A 17,990-nucleotide genomic window follows, 5' to 3' on the forward strand; every position below is an offset into this window, starting at 1 on the left:
CAACTGAGGAGGGGTGGGGGTGGGGGAAATAGGGTAACTGGGTAATGAACATTAAGGAGGGCACATGATGTAATGAGCACTGGGTGTTATAGAAGACTGATAAATCACGGAACTCTACCTCTGAAACTAATAATACACCATGTAAGTTAGCTGATTTTTTAAAAAAAATTTAATTAAAAAATGAGAAAAATATAAGCAAAAATTTTAACCCAATCAAAAAAAACATACACAAATAGTAACTCATTTTTTACAAACAGTAATTCAAAGGGCTATATGCACACTCCTATGTTTACTGCCTCATTATTTACAATAGCCTAACTATGGAAGCAGCTCAAGTGTCTATCCATTGATGAATGGATACCAAAGATGTGGTCCACACACCCGCAGGAATACTACCCATAAAAGAAAATAAGAAATAAAATAGAATAGAATAGAATAGAATAGAATAGAATAGAATAGAATAGAATAAATAAAATAAAATAAAATAAAATAAAATAAAATAAAATAAAATAAAATAAAATAAAATAAAATAAAAAAATCCTGGGCCACCTGGATAGCTTAAGCACCTGCCTTCAGCTCAGGTCATGATCTGATTGGGCTCCTACTCAGTGGAGAGTCTGCTTCTTCTATCCCTTCCCCCTTCTTGCACTGCCTCTTTCTCCCAAATAATAATAAAAATCCTTTGTAAAAAAAAAATTAATATAAAAAAAGAATAAAATGTTGCCATTTTGAACAACATGGATCAAGCTAGAATCTATTATGCTAAGTGAAATAAGGTAATCACAGAAAGAACTACCATATGACTCTATTCCTATGTGAAATTTAAAAACAAAACAAACAAGCTAAGGGGAAAACAAAGTGAAAGGGGGGACAAACTGAGAAACAGACTTTTAATTCCAGAGAACAAACTGATGGTCACCAGAGGGAAGGGTGGTGGAAAGCCGTGAAATAGGTAATGTAGAGCACACTTCTCATGATAAACACGAAGTAAGGCACAAAACTGATTAAATCACTCTATTGCATACCTGAAAGTAATATAACACTGTATGTTAACTATACTGGAATTAAAAAAAAAAGTCAATAAAACACATGGGTCAACAGTCCATGTAAATTTAACATCCATGTAATGAAAAAACTATTCATAACTTCAGTCTATAAATCATTATGAGCCTTCTAATACAAACTAAACATTTAATCTTCTTTGAGAGAATAGCACAGAAAAAAATTCTGGCATATGGCAAAAGTTAGAATGAATGTGGCATCAAAGATCAGTGGGAAAAGTGTAGGTTCCTTAGAAAACAGTGTGCCAGTGGGTAACTATCAAAAGGGACAGATAAGCCTGTAACAGGAGAAGTAAAAAAAAATATTTTTGGTGAGTTAATGATTAAGTATAAAATGAAACTTCAAACAATACCTGATATTGAGAAAGAAGCAACTAAGGAAAAAATATATAGCAAAGTTGAATACCAAGAGATACGAAAAAAATTACTCAACTCCCATCAAAACCAAAAAGTTGTAAATAAACAAAACACTAGCAGTGGTTTTTAGTGTTCTAACACCCAGTCCAGCAAAGCCAGGATAAATACTAGGACTCTCAAGCACTAGTAACAGTAATATAATTTGTCACTGCCTTTTCAAGAGGATAATTTTGCAGTCAGCATTAAGAGCCTTAAAAATGGGGAACCCTGGGTGGCGCAGCGGTTTGGCGCCTGCCTTTGGCCCAGGCGCGATCCTGGAGACCCGGGATCGAATCCCACGTCGGGATCCCGGTGCATGGAGCCTGCTTCTCCCTCTGCCTATGTCTCTGCCTCTCTCTCTCTCTCTCTCTCTCTCTCTCTCTCTGTGACTATCATAAATAAATAAAAAAATTAAAAAAAAAAGAGCCTTAAAAATGCTCATAATTTTTTACTTAGGTATTTCACCTCTAAAAATCTAGCCTACTAAAACAAAGATCTGTCTGAATTTAATGATTCCTTATTCACAATTCCATAATCCAAATATACCTACAAATTTTGGTAGCAAAACCTATCCTGAATTTATAATATTTATTTATCCCACTCAGCTCATCAGCCTGGCCTTCAAACCTGTCATTAATTTGGTCCCTTCCTACTCTTTTGAGTTTACTTCCCAAAATAGCCTTCTACAGGTGCTTAAACATGCCACACAAAACCACAAGAGTTTGGCTATTCTCCAATCATGGCCTAAAATGTCTCCTGGGGCCTTTATTGAAGTCCTGAAAAACACTTCTCTCTTCCTAACTATATATTAAGGCCTATCATGGGTATTTTCAAGAAAAAGGAAAAATTGCATCCCCTTTTAATAAAGCTTCACAGATACCTTCCTCAATCAGAACTTGTCACCCTCCTAGGATTCCTGCACAATTTGTACTGTTGAGATACAGTTACTGTAGTCAGAGGGTTAGCTGTGCATCAATTTTCTTACTTGGCAGACCTTTCAGAGGCTAAGTATTTCATTGTTCCCCCAATTTTTTAGTATAGTGCTTTATACTCTGTATCCTAATGATAACAAACTGAGGGATGAGCATAATCATATCAGGTTTCATAATAAATTTTAAAAAGTTCCATCACTCAACAGAAGCAGCAATCTGAGTGCTGGTAGGGAGCAGTGAAAGGAGAAAACAAAGAAACCAAAAGCCGGCAAAGTAACTACTGAAACAAAGACGAAGGAAGATGTGGCGTAGCCAGGTAAGGACTAGGAAAACACAAGTCACTTTACAGTACCAGAAGAATCCTCCAAGCTTCTCAGTGATGGAAGTTTCTCATTTTCTAATAAACTAGTGTGGCTTAAGTCACTGTGTGGATTCTTGTCTTCAAAAGGTCTTCCAGCATGAGGAACAACAATCTACAAGAAATAAAACACAAGTAACAGAAGCAAACTCACTACTCTGAAGACCACAGTACAAGGTTGCAAAAAGGACCACTAATGTGCTCAGTATTTGTAATTCACAACTTAGGCAACAAAGGTCTACCTGTTTTATGTGTATCAGTAACTCTCCTTGACCCCATGCCACCCTCCTCTCCTGATCCACTCACTGAGACATTAGTAAAATTTAATATCTCATATTGTATGCACAAGCTCAAAAGACCTAGTCATATAGTTAGTATACTAATACCCAACTGAATTTGAACAATACAAGGCTTGGGGTAGGAAGTGAAGGTAACAGCCAAGTTGGACTCTGCAACTTACGATGGCATTGCTGAGTTTCCTGTTCCTCAACCCAGGGACCACATAATCCTAAGAGCACACAGCAGTTTATTAAGGGCATTCAAGGCCCAGAATAAAAGAGAACATTGCCTTCTATGTGTCAATTTTATTTCACAATCATATTAAATATATGTCAGACATGGCCATCTTTAAAATTAGATTTATGCTCACCAACACACACACACACACACACACACACGTCAAATGCAGTAATAGCTCCCTCTGGTCTATGTTTCCTAACATTTTTTTTTCCTCTTGCTCTTACTTTATCATCTCCCTTTTATCAAGTATCTCATGTTTCTATACTTGCTTTGCTGCTTTCCAGTGTTATGGTCCCTCCCTTACTATCAGTGGCTTTTAATACTTTTTGGAAGTCAATTCTTCAGCCATCCTAAAAAACAAATTTCCTACCATGAAGATAAGTTATGTTCTTTCCCTTGAGAAACTATGGCATTCTAAATGTTCAAGAAATCATGCTTTCTGACTTAATTTCAATTTGACTACACCTGAATTTCCTTTAAAAGGCACCTCTCAAATTTGAAAGTTTGTTAATACAAGTAGCAAGTATATAGAGCAGGGGTCAGCAAACATTTTCTGTAGAGTCAGCTAGCAAGATTTCGGGTTTTGTCTGCCTTACAGTCTCTGTCACAAATTCTCAACTCGGCTATCATAGCACAAAGCAGCCCTAAACAATGGGTATGGCTGTGTTACAACAAAACTTTACAGAAATGGGCAGATCGGATTTGGACAATAAGGTACGGATTGCCAACCTGTAGCACAGAGAAATAACTCTTTAGACCTCTTTGTTTATAAAATATAAATACAAGACTCCAGACTTGAAATTCCTGCCAATGGTTTGTGTTGGACACGAACTACTGCTCTGCTAAGTAAGCATCTTTTCCTTTGAGGAGCTCATCTCTTTTTACATCATGTGGACCTGGGGGAGGGGGTAAATCTGTGTGTAAACACACACAGAAGCAGCCTGAGTCCAGGCTCAACAAACAGTATTCTATTCCAACTTACCCCTTGGAACAGTGACTTAACATAGAGAAGAACATAGGACCCTACTGAGCTCCTTATAGTTGTCATCCTTTTCTTTCTTTTTTTAATTTACTCTCAAAGGAAGATCACAGTCTTCTTTTTATCACGAATATTAAGAATGTAGCCTTGGATTGCCCACAAGTGAAGATACCTCTTAATCAATTACTGAGTACCAACCATGTGCCAGGCACCCAAGATAAAATAAATGAAACAGAGAGAAACCCTTTCCCTCCCAGAGCCATTATTTTAGAGGCAGCCAGCAAGGGGTGAAGTAGAGCAAAGGTGGCAAAGTCCTGATGACACATGAAACCCTGGACCAGGACTGCTCTCATGTCCTGGTTACTTGAAGCAGTAACATGGATTTCTGCTATTTAAAGTACAAGACTTTAACTAATATTACTACTATCTAACACCTGCATCTGTGAAACAGGACCTTGTACTCTCTCAATAACACTCCAGAAATTGATAATATATGAAAGATTACCTTGTTGTCCTTATTCTTCAACCATGATTGTAAACAAACATCAACAGGTGAATCTGTTTGAGAAAAAAATTATTTTATCAACTAAATACCCAACAATCCCTAAAAATAGCAAATTAATGAACTAAACATATTTTCCCGTTAAGCAGAATAGAGCACTTTTAAATGATAGTATAGGAACTTACCACGGGTCAGTTAAACTGTCAGGGTTGGAAAGTATGAAAAATTATACATGTGCCCCCCTCCCCTCAAAAAAAAACTTGACTATGAATCAAGACTTTAAAGCTAACTTTTGCTTTATAGAGGGAAAAGAAAAACAAGAAAAATGACAGCCATGCCTAAGCATATAGACAAATCCAAATCATGGGACAATTTACAGGATGACAAATCATGAGACAATCTACAGGTGACTGACCAAGCTTTTTTCACAGGCACTTAGGACATACAATAAATAATGTACCATAAGATAATCTTCTCTGGACTCCAATTCAAGCAAACCAACCCAGATAATTAGTAAAATGAATATGGACTAGAGTGCTATATGATAATAAAAGAACTGTTAAGTATGTTAGCAATATTAACGGAACTGTGGGGGCAGCCCCAGTGGCTCAGTGGTTTAGCGCCGCCTTCAGCCCAGGGTGTGATCCTGGAGACCCGGGATCAAGTCCCACATCAGGCTCCCTGCATGTAGCCTGCTTCTCCCTCTGCCTGTGTTTCTGCCTCTTTCTCTGTGTCTGTCATGAATAAATAAATAAAACCTTAAAAAAAAAAAAGGGAAAAAAAATAACTGTGGTTATATAAGCAAATGTCTATTTGTCTAAAATATCTAGGAATAAAATGAATTAGGAATTTTAAAATACCAGAAAAAAGTAATAAAAAAAAAAAGAAGGGATAAAGCAAGTATGAAGTAAATCTTATACTAACTGACATTGTCGGTAAGTAGGAGTTTTTTTTTAAAGAAATAAAATTTGCCTAGCGTGAAATCACCACCTCCCTAAAGCATACAATTCAGTGGTTTTTAGTATATTCTCAAGGTTGTATTTTCATCACTCCAGAAAGAAACACTATACCACTAGCAGTCACTCCCCACTCTCCCCTTCCCCTGGGGACCACTAATCTACTGACTCTATGGATTTTGTTGATTCATAGTCTACAGATGTCTGTGAATGAGTCTTACAACACATGGCTTTTTTTTTTTTTTAAGATTTATTATTTATTCATTCATTCATTCATTTATTCATTCATTCATTCAGAGAGAGAGGGAGAGAGAGAGGCAGAGACACAAGCAGAAGGAGAAGCACGCTCCACGCAGGAAGCCCGACGTGGGACTCGATCCCGGGTCTCCAAGATCACACTCCAGGCTGCAGGCAGCGCTAAACCGCTGCGCCACTGGGGCTGCCCAACACATGGCCTTTTGTATCTGTCTTCCTTCACTTAGCTTAATGTTTTCAAAATTCATCCATATTACAGTACATATCAATACTTCATTCCTTTTTATGGCTCAGTAATACTCCACTGTATGGACACACTATATATTGTTTATCCAGTCATCAGTTGATGGAAATTTGAGTTGTTCCCACTCTTTTGCTATTGTGATTACTGCTGCGATGAATATTCATGTTCAAGGATTTGGTTGGACATATTTTCCATTTCTCTTGGGTATACACCTAGTACTAGAACTGCTGGCTAATATGATAGTGCTACATTTAACGTTTTGAAGAACTGTCAAACTACTTTCAAAGCAACTACATCATTTTACATGCCCACCAGCACCAGATGAGAGTTTTAATTTCTCCATATCCTCACCAACACTTGCTATTTTCCATCTCTTTGATTATCCCTATTATAGTAGGTGCAAAGTAATTATCTCATGGTTTTGATGTGTATTTCCCTGATGACTAAAGATGTTAAAATCATTTCATGTGTTCACTGGCCATTTTACAACTTCTTTAGACAAATGTCCATTGAAATCCTTTGTCTGTTATACAGTATTGGTTTTTGGTCTTTTTGTTTTATTGAATCGTAAGACACGTATTCTGGATGCCAGTCCCTTACCATATATGTGATTTGCAAATATTCTCTTCCATCTTTGTGCTGCCTCTTCACTGTTTTGAAGTCTTTTGAGGCACAAGAGTTTAATTTCAATGAAGTCCAATTTACCAATTTTTTCTTTTGTTGTTTTTAAGTGTGAGGAATTAATGCCATTCTCACTATGTTTATACATATTTGACACTTTTCATCAAGAGAAATACAAACACCCATTAAGATTTTTAACAAACAGGGATGCTTGGGTGGCTCAGTGGTTGAGCATCTGCCTTTGGCTCAGGGCGTGATCCTGGAGTCCCAGGATCGAGTCCCACATTGGGCTTCCTGCATGGAGCCTGCTTCTCCCTCTGCCTATGTCTCTGCCTCTCTCATGAATAAATAAATAAAATCTTAAAAAAAAAGAAAGAAAGATTTTTAACAAACATACAAAAGTACCTTCCACTCATCAATCCTATAACATGGGCATAAGTACTAAACCACAAAGTTTGGAATGATATGCTATCTTCACTACATAAAAATACAATACATAGTTCAAAATACCTAGCTTTAATTTATCTGATAATTTCTCTGAATATAGAGTACTTAGAAGCAATCAGAAAGCAGATTTTTTTTTTTTTTTTACAATTTACATTTCCCCCTCATTCCCATAGTTTTTCTTTTTTTAGTAGATTTTATGTATTCATGAGAGACACAGAGAAAGAGACAGAGACATAGAGGGAGAAGCAGGTTCCATGCAGGGAGCCTGATGCAGGACTCAATCCCAGGACCCCAAAGTCACGCCCTGAGCCAAAGGCAGATGCTCAACCACTGAGCCATCCAGGAATCCCTATTTTTATAGTTTCTTTGCCAGATCCAATTTGATAGCAATTGTTCAAAATGACTCCAAAGCATTCAACTTGGTTTTCTTATAAACAATTTTTTTTAGAATTTATAATTCACCAACTTATATAAAATTAAATTTAGGAACAAAAATGACTAGTAGTAATATAAATTGATTGGTGGGGTGAGGATGTGAAAGATATGTCTTGAACACAATGTGTGCTGTGGCCACCTGACAGCATGGTTTCCAAAGGAAAGGAAACCTTAATCAGTGAAGACAATTAGAAGATTACCCAAGAGACCTTTTCCTGTAAAAATATTAACAGGTAATTGCCAAACCATAAGTGTTTTCAGTTTACCGTATCATAGCTTAAGATAAACACCAAAGATAGACAAATGAGAAAGGAAATTTAAATATATACATTAGGAAGTAATTTCTACAAGTTCAGTACCTTGCATTTGTTCCAGTGGTGAAATCCTATCATAAGGATCTTGGCTCTGCAAGGGTTTTGCAGTTGTAGCTTGCTCCTCTCCTGTTCTTGTTATATCACTTTGCAAAGAAGACTCTCCAAGAGCAGCATCTGACAAATGTTTACCCTCTATAGGATTTTTTTTCTTAGAGATAGAACTTATCAGAAAACAAATAAATAAAATATTGATTAGCCAGTTATGTATTTAATCTCTGAAAAAGAAAAAAAATGAATACAGTGAAAAGAAAAATTTCTAGGACCACCCAGAAACTGAAATTGGCTCCACTGCAGGGGCCCTGGGAACTGCACACCATTTTGGATCCAGATATACACGGTCTACCAAAATCAAATACATCATCACATTGCTATTCTGCCTTTCAAGTGATAAAAAGGTTTTTTTCTTTCCTAACTAAGTATCTCTGAATCTATCACACGTGGAGAAAAACTCAGCTTTCTAAAAACAATAGACTTAAAAGGATATGAGCATATTTGCCAAAAAGCGGATTCTCTGAATTATTAAATGCTTTAAAAGTTTTACTTTTAGCCTCTGCCACTGGCCTGTCCCCATTTTTGTATCTTTGTTGTTTTATATATGGATGACAATGTTTTTCCTTAAAGGCAATTTTCCTCCCAATCTTCTGCAAAAGCTTTTGGGTGTCTAATGCAGCTCCAAAGCCTTTGACCAGCAAGAGGAGGAGTATGATAAGCTTTTTAAAGAAAGCCCTCTAGATGTAATAAATTCATCATCTGACACACTGATACCTAGGGCCAGGCTTAAATCTGACTATGATGGATGAAAAGACGACAGTCCTCCCATATATTCCAAGTGCTAACCCTCTGTGCTGAGGCAACTCCCCACTCTAATTTACCTCCCAGTTTCTCCATCTCTGTATTGGGACTGTAATACACAGAAAGCCACCACCAACAGCTCAATCCAAAGGTGCATTCACAGGTGGATAAAGAAAAGTTTCATCAGAAACAGAAGCTGATTAAAACAGAAGGTAGGGATCGGTGGAAAGACTATAAATGGATACAAAGTTGTATGATAGAGAAGAGAGAAAAAGAGGTGTGTGGGGGGGGTATGTACAACAAAGAAACTGACAAAATGAAAGGGTAATCTATAGCATGGGAGAAAAGAACTGTAAATCATATCTAATAAAGGGATAATATCCAAAATATATAAAGAACTCCTACAACTCAACAACTAAAACAAAAAACAAAAAAACAAAACAAAAACAAAAAACAAAAACAAAAAAACAAAACAAAACAAAAAACCAAGCAAACAATATGATTAAAAAATGGGTGGATTTGAAAATATTTTTCCAAAGACATACAGATAACCAACAGGTACAGGAAAAGATCTTCATCACTAATCATCAAGGAAATGCAAATCAGTACCACAATGAGACATCACCTAGTACCTGTTATAATAACTTTCTTTTTTAATATTTTATTTATTTAACTGAGAGAGGGAACACAAGCAGGCAGAGTGGCAGGCAGAGGGAGAAGCAGGCTCCCCACTCAGCAGGGAGCACAATGACATGGAGGTTCAATTCTAGGGCCCCAGGGTCATGACTCGAGCAGAAGGCAGATGCTTAACTGACTGAGCCAACCAGGCACCCTATAATAACTATTATCAAAAGACAAGAAATAGAGACACCTGGGTGGCTCAGTGGTTGCGCGTCTGCCTTTGGCTCAGGTCGTGATCCCAGAGTCCTGGGATGGAGTCCCACATCGGGCTCCCCACAGGGAGCCTGCTTCTCCCTCTGCCTGTGTCTCTGCGTCACTGTCTCTCTCATGAATAAATAAAATCTTTAAAAAACGAAAAAAAGACAAGAAATAACAAGTGTTTGTGAGGATGTGCACTGCTGGGGGAAATGTACACTGGGAATGTAAACTGTTGCAGTCACTATGGAAAACAAATGGAGGTTCTTTAAAAATTAAAAATAAAACTACCACATGATCCAGCAATCCCACTTTAGGGTATTTATCCAAAGAAAACTAAAATACTAACTCAAAAAGATATATGGTACCCATGTTCACTGCAGCATTATTTTTTTTTAAGATTTATTTATTTATTTATTTATTTACATATGATAGACAGAGAGAGAGAGGCAGAGACACAGGAGGAGGAAGAAGCAGGCTCCATGCCAGGAGCCCAACACGGGACTCGATCCCGGGACTCCAGGGTTGCGCCCTGGGCCAAAGGCAGGCGTTAAACCGCTGAGCCACCCAGGGATCCCCACACTGCAGCATTATTTACAATAATCAAGACGGAAACAACCTAAGTGTCCACTGATAGATGAATGAAAAAAATGTTGTATATATACATAATGGGGTACTATTCAGCCATAAAAAAAAAAAGAAGGAAGTCTTGCCATTTGTAATACCATGGATGGATTTTAAGGGTGTTACAATAAGAGAAGACAAATACCACATAACCTCATTTATATGTAAAACCTAAAAATAAAAGCAAAAAGCTAAGCTTATAGCTACAGAAAATAGATTAATGGTTCCCAGAGGTGGGGGACCAGGGGTAGGAGAAATGGGTAAAGAGAGTCAAAAGGTACAAACTTTCAGATATAACTAAGTCACGTGGATATAATGTATAGCATGGTGACTACAGGTAATAACACTGTATTGCAAATTTGAAAGTTCTTAAGAGAGTAGTAAATCTAAAGAGTTCTCATCACAAGAAAAAAAATTTCTGTAATTATGTAAGGTGACAGATATTAACTGGACTTGTGTTGATCATTTCATAGTATATACAAATATTGAATCATTACACTGTACAACTAAAACTAACAAGGTTATATGTCAATTATATTTCAAATAAATAAAAATAATCTGAAGGGGAAAAGAAAGATCATAAAAATCCCTATGTGTCATACGAAAAAAAAAAAAAAGGTGGTGGGGAAGGCAAGATGGTGACATGAAATAAAAAACAAGTCATGACATTTAGGTTAATTTTAAATTTTTTTTTTATGATAGTCAGAGAGAGAGAGAGAGAGGCAGAGACACAGGCAGAGGGAGAAGCAGGCTCCATGCACTGGGAGCCCGACATGGGATTCGATCCCGGGTCTCCAGGATCGCACCCTGGGCCAAAGGCAGGCGCTAAACTGCTGTGCCACCCAGGGATCCCTTAATTTTATATTTTAAAGGCCCCCTCACTCCAAGAAGAGCATGTGCGCTTTACCCTTGAACAAGATGGGGGTTAGGAACACCGACCTCCTGCATAATTAGAAATCCATGTCTAACTTTTGACTCCCCCAAAACTTAACTACTGAATTCAACTACTGTTAACTAGAAGCCTTACATGTAATATATGCAATTAACCCACACTTTGTATATGTATTATATACAATATTCTTATAATAAAGTTAGAGAAAAGAAAATCTATTAAGAAAATTATAAAGAAAATACATTTATAGTACAATATACTTATTGAAACAGATCTGCATATAAGTGGACCCATGCAGTTCAAGGGTCAACTGTAGTGTGACCATTAGAACTTTATGATAACACAGCCAGTTATATTAACCGCCTCCCCCTAAATCCACTTCCTCAAAACTATACATATCTATCACTTATTTTCATTAGCCCATCAAAATTCTTCAAACTAAGTCAAATAGTAGGTAAAATAACCTTCAAGTAAAAGTGACAAAAGTGGGATGCCTGGGTGGCTCAGCAGTTGAACGTCTGCCTTTGGCTCAGGGCATGATCCCGGAGTCCCAAGATTGAGTCCCACATCAGGCTCCCTGCAGGGAGCCTGCTTCTCCCTCTGCCTCTCTCTGTGTCTCTCAAGAATGAATAAATAAAATCTTAAAAAAAAAAGTGACAAAAGTAACTTCTAGGAGTGCATGAAAATGACAGTAAGGACATCTATAAAAGTGAAGCAATCTGGATGAGAGCCACCAATCCTAGCCAAGCTTATCTCAGATTCTAAAATCTGAAAAGCAGATGGGTTATGTAGAAGAAATGAAAGTTGTGGCCCAGAACAAGAACAAAAGGGCCTGGAAGCAGAAAACAAATTTGCTAGGAAGAACTGCAGAAATGTTTCCTGACTACAGTAGAAGAGAAGGCAGAAGGGAGTCCAGAGGGAGAGGCTGAGTTAAAGTCTGTCAGATGCCCATGCTGGGCAATATTCCACTCCTGCTCCCCAACCCATACAAACAAAACAGCAGAGTCAACATGATGCTACACACCTAGGAAGGTTCTTTGCCAGAAAAGGCATAGAACTGGCTGTGCAGAGTGAAACTATGGTGGTGGTAGCAGCATTAAACACCTAGCATGAATGGAAGGCTCCTCAGCCTGCTCACCCTAAGACGAAGCCATCCAGGAAAATTGCCCAGCTCACATGAGGACCTAACAGAAATGAGACCCGGATACCTGCGAGCCTGCACTAGCAACCTAAGAGACAGCCATAAATCAAATGACGGAGAAGCAGCAGCTTGGAGGATAAAAATAAAGATGAACAAAGTAAACAATCCCAGAGACAATAATAATTTATAGAACTTCAAAAAATCTCAATTAGAATTCTCAGAAAACATTGAAGTAGCTATTACACCCACAAAAAGGAGCCATTATAAAAAATAAAATTAAAATAATAAAAAAAAAAGACCAGAAAAAAGAGCTCTCAAAATTATGACTGCCAAATGATTTAATAGAAGGGTAGGGGAAAAAAAATTAGGAACTTTATTTAGAACATTGTCTATTTGCACTGAAACAAAACAAAACCAATCATTATGTGGTTTCACTCACACGGGGAATATAAAAAATAGTGAAAGGGATTATACGGGAAAGACAAAATGAGTGGGGAAAAATTAGGGTGACAAAACATGAGAGACTCCTAACTCTGGGAAATGAACAAGAGGTAGTGGAAGGGGTGGTAGGAAGGGGGATGGGGTGACTGGGGGCAGTGAGGGGGGCACTTGATGGGATGAGCACTGGGTGTTATATGTTGGCAAATCGAACTTCAATAAAAATATATATATTTAAAAAAATAAAATAACAAAAAAGGGAAAAAAAACAATAGAAATAGACCAACCCATGCAATCCAAAACCATAATCTCATAAAGAAAAATAAAAAATTACCAAAGTAATAATAATTATTATTATTACTTGTGTCCTATCTAGAATGAAAGGACACAAATCTCTGGATTGGGGAAGCCTGACTGGCTCAGTGGTTAAGTGTCTGCCTTTGGCTCAGGTCGTGATCCTGGGATCCTGGATCGATCCCACATTGGGCTCCCTGAGAGGAGCCTGCTTCTCCCTCTGCCTGTGTCTCTGCCTCTCTCCCTGGGTCTCTCGTGAATAAATAAAATCTTAAAATATATATATCAGGATTGATGTCAATTAGCATTTAGTTGAGGTGGGGCATAACCACCCAGACTCAGAAAGATTCTGAGAATTTCCAGGGAGAAAAAATTTCATTTACAAATGGTCAAGTACCAAAATGACATCAGGCTTCTCACACTATGTAACAATGCCTTCAAGATTTTGTGAAAGTTTTTTTATTTTTGTGAAAGTTACTTTCATCTTTGAATCCTATCCTCAGCTAAAATATTCATTGATTCCAAAGTTAGAATAAGGGTATTATTAAAACATAAATTCCAGCCTCCCCCAGAAGGAGCCACAGAAGCCATCCTTCACATATGGACTAAGAACATGCCTCTGCAGGCTGTGCACCCACCATGACAGCAGCCACAGGAAGTCCTGGCTCTCAGACTAACAACCCCGATCTTCAGACTACTCAATGCAGGCAAGGAATAGCCCCAAAGCACTTGCCTCTACCCAATGAAAGTCTAGAGTGAGGCCACCAGTACAGAGCATCTAGGCCACCCTACCAGGTCTCTTATCTTCCATTAACAGCAAGAGACAAGACCACGTCCCAGATCTCCTAATCCTCATCAAAGAGTGAAGAGGTTACTTCCAATATTCTCCTCCTGTCTCCCCCATGTCTCCTGTCTCATTGCCAACATCAGTTTGGTGGGACCAACTTCATGATGCCCTTCACCAAGCCCAGGACTCCTTACTGCTGACATTTGAAGTCCCTTTCACTTCATCTCTCCAGGAAAAATTAGGATGTCCTATGAGGACAATGACCCCCTTAAACACTGGCAAATGGAGACTGTCCGTCTCTCCCACAGCCTTGGAATCACTGGGCATGGAGATGGAATATGAGTCTCCATCAGCATGTCCCCTCAGTACAACTTCCAGATCACCTTTACTAAAGCCCCCTAGCTTGGGAGTCACCTATCACCCCCTTATGTCATCTGCCTTAATACCTCAACTCTGTAATCCTTTGATGCAACCCAAGCCCCCAATCCACTCCTACAACCACATCTCACACTCCCTCGCCCTTCTGCTATCCTCGCCTCTTCCTTAACCTAAACCTCATGGCCGATCTTCACACACCCTCAACTTCCTCATCCCTCACTGCTTTCATCAAACCACAAGCCTAGTTAAAGCCAGCTCTCTCCTCATACCTTGCCAGCAACCCCTACAGCTGAATGGGGTTGGAGAAAACATCACAATCACACTAGATCCATGACACGACCCTCAAGTGGGACTGACTCCTCATGCTGACATGCCACTATTTCCCTCTCCGCTCACTCTCCTACAGGCCCATGACCATCTACACCTCCCTTCTCTACCCTGAGTGGATGTCATGGCTCCTACTGCACTGAGACCCTGAACCCTGAAAAGGCAACTTTCCCAGCTTCTTAACACCACATGCACCCACACACTCTGCCTTCCCACCTGCTAACACAGAGAAATTATCCACAGTCCTCCCTCTACAGTCATTTCCTTCCACAGCACACTGGATCCCCGCTTCTCCTATTTTTGTAAAGGTGTTGCTCCACCAATTCCCTTCTTTTACATAATCAGATTTTCCTTTTCCAGATCATTCCTATGACCATGTAAACATGCAGTAACTTCTCCCACCACAAAAGACCCATTTGGCAGCAAACTCACCATCTCGAATACTCACCCCCATTCGCTCCTAAACTCACTCTCCTATGCTACTATGCCTCTTCCTCCTTCCACCAAAACCACTTGTCAGGATTACCAACAACCTAACCTACACTAACTCCAATTGTCACTTCCTAGACCTCATTTTATTGAGCACATTGGATCCTGTCTCTTCTTTTACATAAGTTCTTTCTGTGGCTTCTGAGACAGTTTTCTTCCTGGCTCCAGCCGCTAATCCTCAATCTCTATATCCATCCCTCCCCTCCCAACTAAACATGGAAGTGTCCCAACATGGCGCTCTGGTGCTCCTCTCCAACTACCCCATCCCTTTGATAATCTAGCCTCCTAAGTGGTCTTTCTGCTAACAGGTTTGCCTCCGATCAATCTATTTACTGTAGCCAGAGTGAAACTTTGAAGACATAACCCTCTAATGGTTTCCACCTTTCAAAATCCTTGCTCACTCCATGGCAGCCTCCTTTCTGCTATTTGAACACAGGTATGCTCCTACCTTAGTGCAGCCTCCACCTAAAATCCTCTTCATCCTAACATCTACATGGCTGTCTCCTTCAAGTCTTTTTAACATTTTATTTATTTGAGAGAGAGGGAGAGAGTGAGTATACAAAAGCAGGGGGAGCAGCAGAGGGAGAGGGAGAAGCAGTCCCCCTGTGGAGCAGGGAGCCCATGCAGGACTCGATCCCAGGACCCTGGGATCATGACCCGAGCCAAAGGCAGAGGCTTAACTGACTAAGCCACCCAGGTGCCGTAGGCCTCCTTCAAGTCTTTGCTCATATTTTACACCTCCTCAATGAGGCCCATACTGACCACTCCCTTCAGCTCACCGAATTATCCTCCTTATCATGTTCTTTTCTAGCACTTTTCCCTTCAAGTATACTATAAAACGGATACATTTTTAATGTCTTTTTGTTTAACATCTGTTCCAGTATTTCTCAAGTACTTAAGAGAAGTACCAGCACACAGTAGGTACTCGGTCAAAAATACACAAGGAATCAATGAGTTTTCAAAAAGTTAACATCTTTAATATACAGAAAGCATCCAAATGTTACCAAGAAGCAAATTCACAACAAAACTGTAAGTAATGAATAAACATTAAAGTATGTTCAATTCCATAAACACTCCATTATGAATTCAAACAAAGAAAACTTTAGAATACCTAAAATACCACCAGCAAGAGATAACTACCATTTATTTACATTTTGGTATACAGCCTTCCAGATTTTCTTCTATGCATTTATGCATGTGTACCAATTTTTTTACTTCTAAAAGCAAGGAATAAAAATACCACCAAATGCTAGGGAGGTCTCCAAGAAGTAGGCATGCTCATGTACATCTTTTAGTGGGAGCATAAAGTTCATGGGATCATGAACCCATTTCAGGCCTGGCGCTGAGCAGGGCATCTGTTTCTTGTCCCTCTGCCCCTCTCCTGCTCCTGTTTTCGCTCTAATAAAATAAAATCTTAAAAAAAAAAAAAGAAAGAAAGCAGACTGGGACTATAGATAATCAATGGCTATTCTCTCATTTTTTTAAGATCTTATATTTAAGTAATCTCTACACCCAACATGGGCCTCAAAACCCTGAGATCAAGAGTTGCATGCTCTACAGACTAAGCCAGTCAGGTGCCTGAAGACTATTTTCTAGTTAGTAAGATTACAGACTTATGGTCTTCCTGATAGGTCTCTGTATTTTCTGCTTTTTAAAATGAGCTTCTAAAAAAAATAAATAAAAATAAAATGAGCTTCTATTACTTTTGGAATGAGAAAAATATTTTGAAAAGCTAAAAAAGGTTTTTGATCAAGATCATATAAAGAAAACTCTTCAAGATTCTTATATTTAGAATTATTCAGAGACACAGTCACACTTTCATTTCCCGCAAGATTAAGACCTACTTTTAACATGGCAAAAACAAAACAAGATATGAACTTACTCATCATCCTGAAAGCTAAGGTGTAACTTCTCTCTTGGTTCAGCTTCACTCTGGCTACTGGGAGAGGACTCAGATGGAACAGAAAACCTCCCTTCTACTAAATAAGAAGCCTCTGTATCAGGATACCTACACACAAAAAAATTTGTTAATGATTAAATAATACATATTTAAAATTCACCATGACATTAGGGCCACATGACTATAAAACCAACTACTAGTGGATAAAAACATAGGGCCCTCGGTGTTCAAAACCATCATCTCATGTGCAAAGCACTGAAAATCTATGTATCAGGAATGAAATGTATATGTATTAAACAAAAGTCACAGAAACCTCAAAGCTAAAAGTTTTTAGAGTTAACTCCTTCATTCCAAAGATAAAGACAATGCTTCTTACCAAATGTTTAGGTTGAAAGGAAGACAGAAAAGTAGTTAGATTATTTAAGTATGAGCAAACTTTACACATCATACAAGATGGATGAACTGTGCACATCATATATGGAGATGCAATTCAAATTACTAGCCACCAATAAGACTGAACTAATACAAAATCCAAACACTATGAACAGAGAAAACAATTAGCAGACCAAAAGGTCACTGGTACTCAGTTCCAAATCCACCCACCCACTACAGATTAAAGCAATGGAATAGGGAAACATGAAATCTTTTACAATAATTATATACATGAATATATATAATATACATGTATATAGAGAGATCATATATATACAATATACATAAAGCAAAAGCTCAAGCTTGGCGGAGAAATTTTTTTTAATTCACTTATTTGAGAGAAAGAGAGAGAGAGAATATATACACATGTACCCGTGCAAGCAAGCAGGGGTGAAGGGGAAAAGGAGAGAATCCCCAAGACGACTCCCCACTGAGTGTGGAGCCCAACACGGGGCTCAATCCCAGGATCCTGAGATCATGACCTGAGCTGAAACCAAAAGTTGGACACTTAACCAATCGAGCCACCCAGGCACCCCTTGCC

At 38.5% G+C, this 17,990-nt stretch overlaps 1 protein-coding gene across 10 annotated transcripts in view; it reads right to left on the reverse strand.

Moving 5' to 3' along the window:
- CEP192 (centrosomal protein 192) overlaps nucleotides 1-17,990 on the reverse strand; it is a 157,055-nt gene that overhangs the window by 131,593 nt on the left and 7,472 nt on the right. For all 10 annotated transcript variants that reach the window (XR_013381080.1, XM_077899870.1, XM_077899867.1 and 7 more), the window contains exons 4-7: nucleotides 17,000-17,125; nucleotides 8,065-8,240; nucleotides 4,751-4,803; nucleotides 2,742-2,862 (exon numbers count right to left, since the gene is read on the reverse strand). Coding sequence is in view for 9 of the 10 variants with exons in the window: in XM_077899870.1 (XP_077755996.1) it covers nucleotides 2,742-2,862; nucleotides 4,751-4,803; nucleotides 8,065-8,240; nucleotides 17,000-17,125 (476 nt within the window). In the remaining variant the exon portion in view is untranslated. The remainder of the gene's footprint in view (nucleotides 1-2,741; nucleotides 2,863-4,750; nucleotides 4,804-8,064; nucleotides 8,241-16,999; nucleotides 17,126-17,990) is intronic.

This window comes from Canis aureus, chromosome 6 (assembly GCF_053574225.1).
Source record: "Canis aureus isolate CA01 chromosome 6, VMU_Caureus_v.1.0, whole genome shotgun sequence".
Classification (NCBI taxonomy): Eukaryota; Metazoa; Chordata; class Mammalia; order Carnivora; family Canidae; genus Canis; species Canis aureus.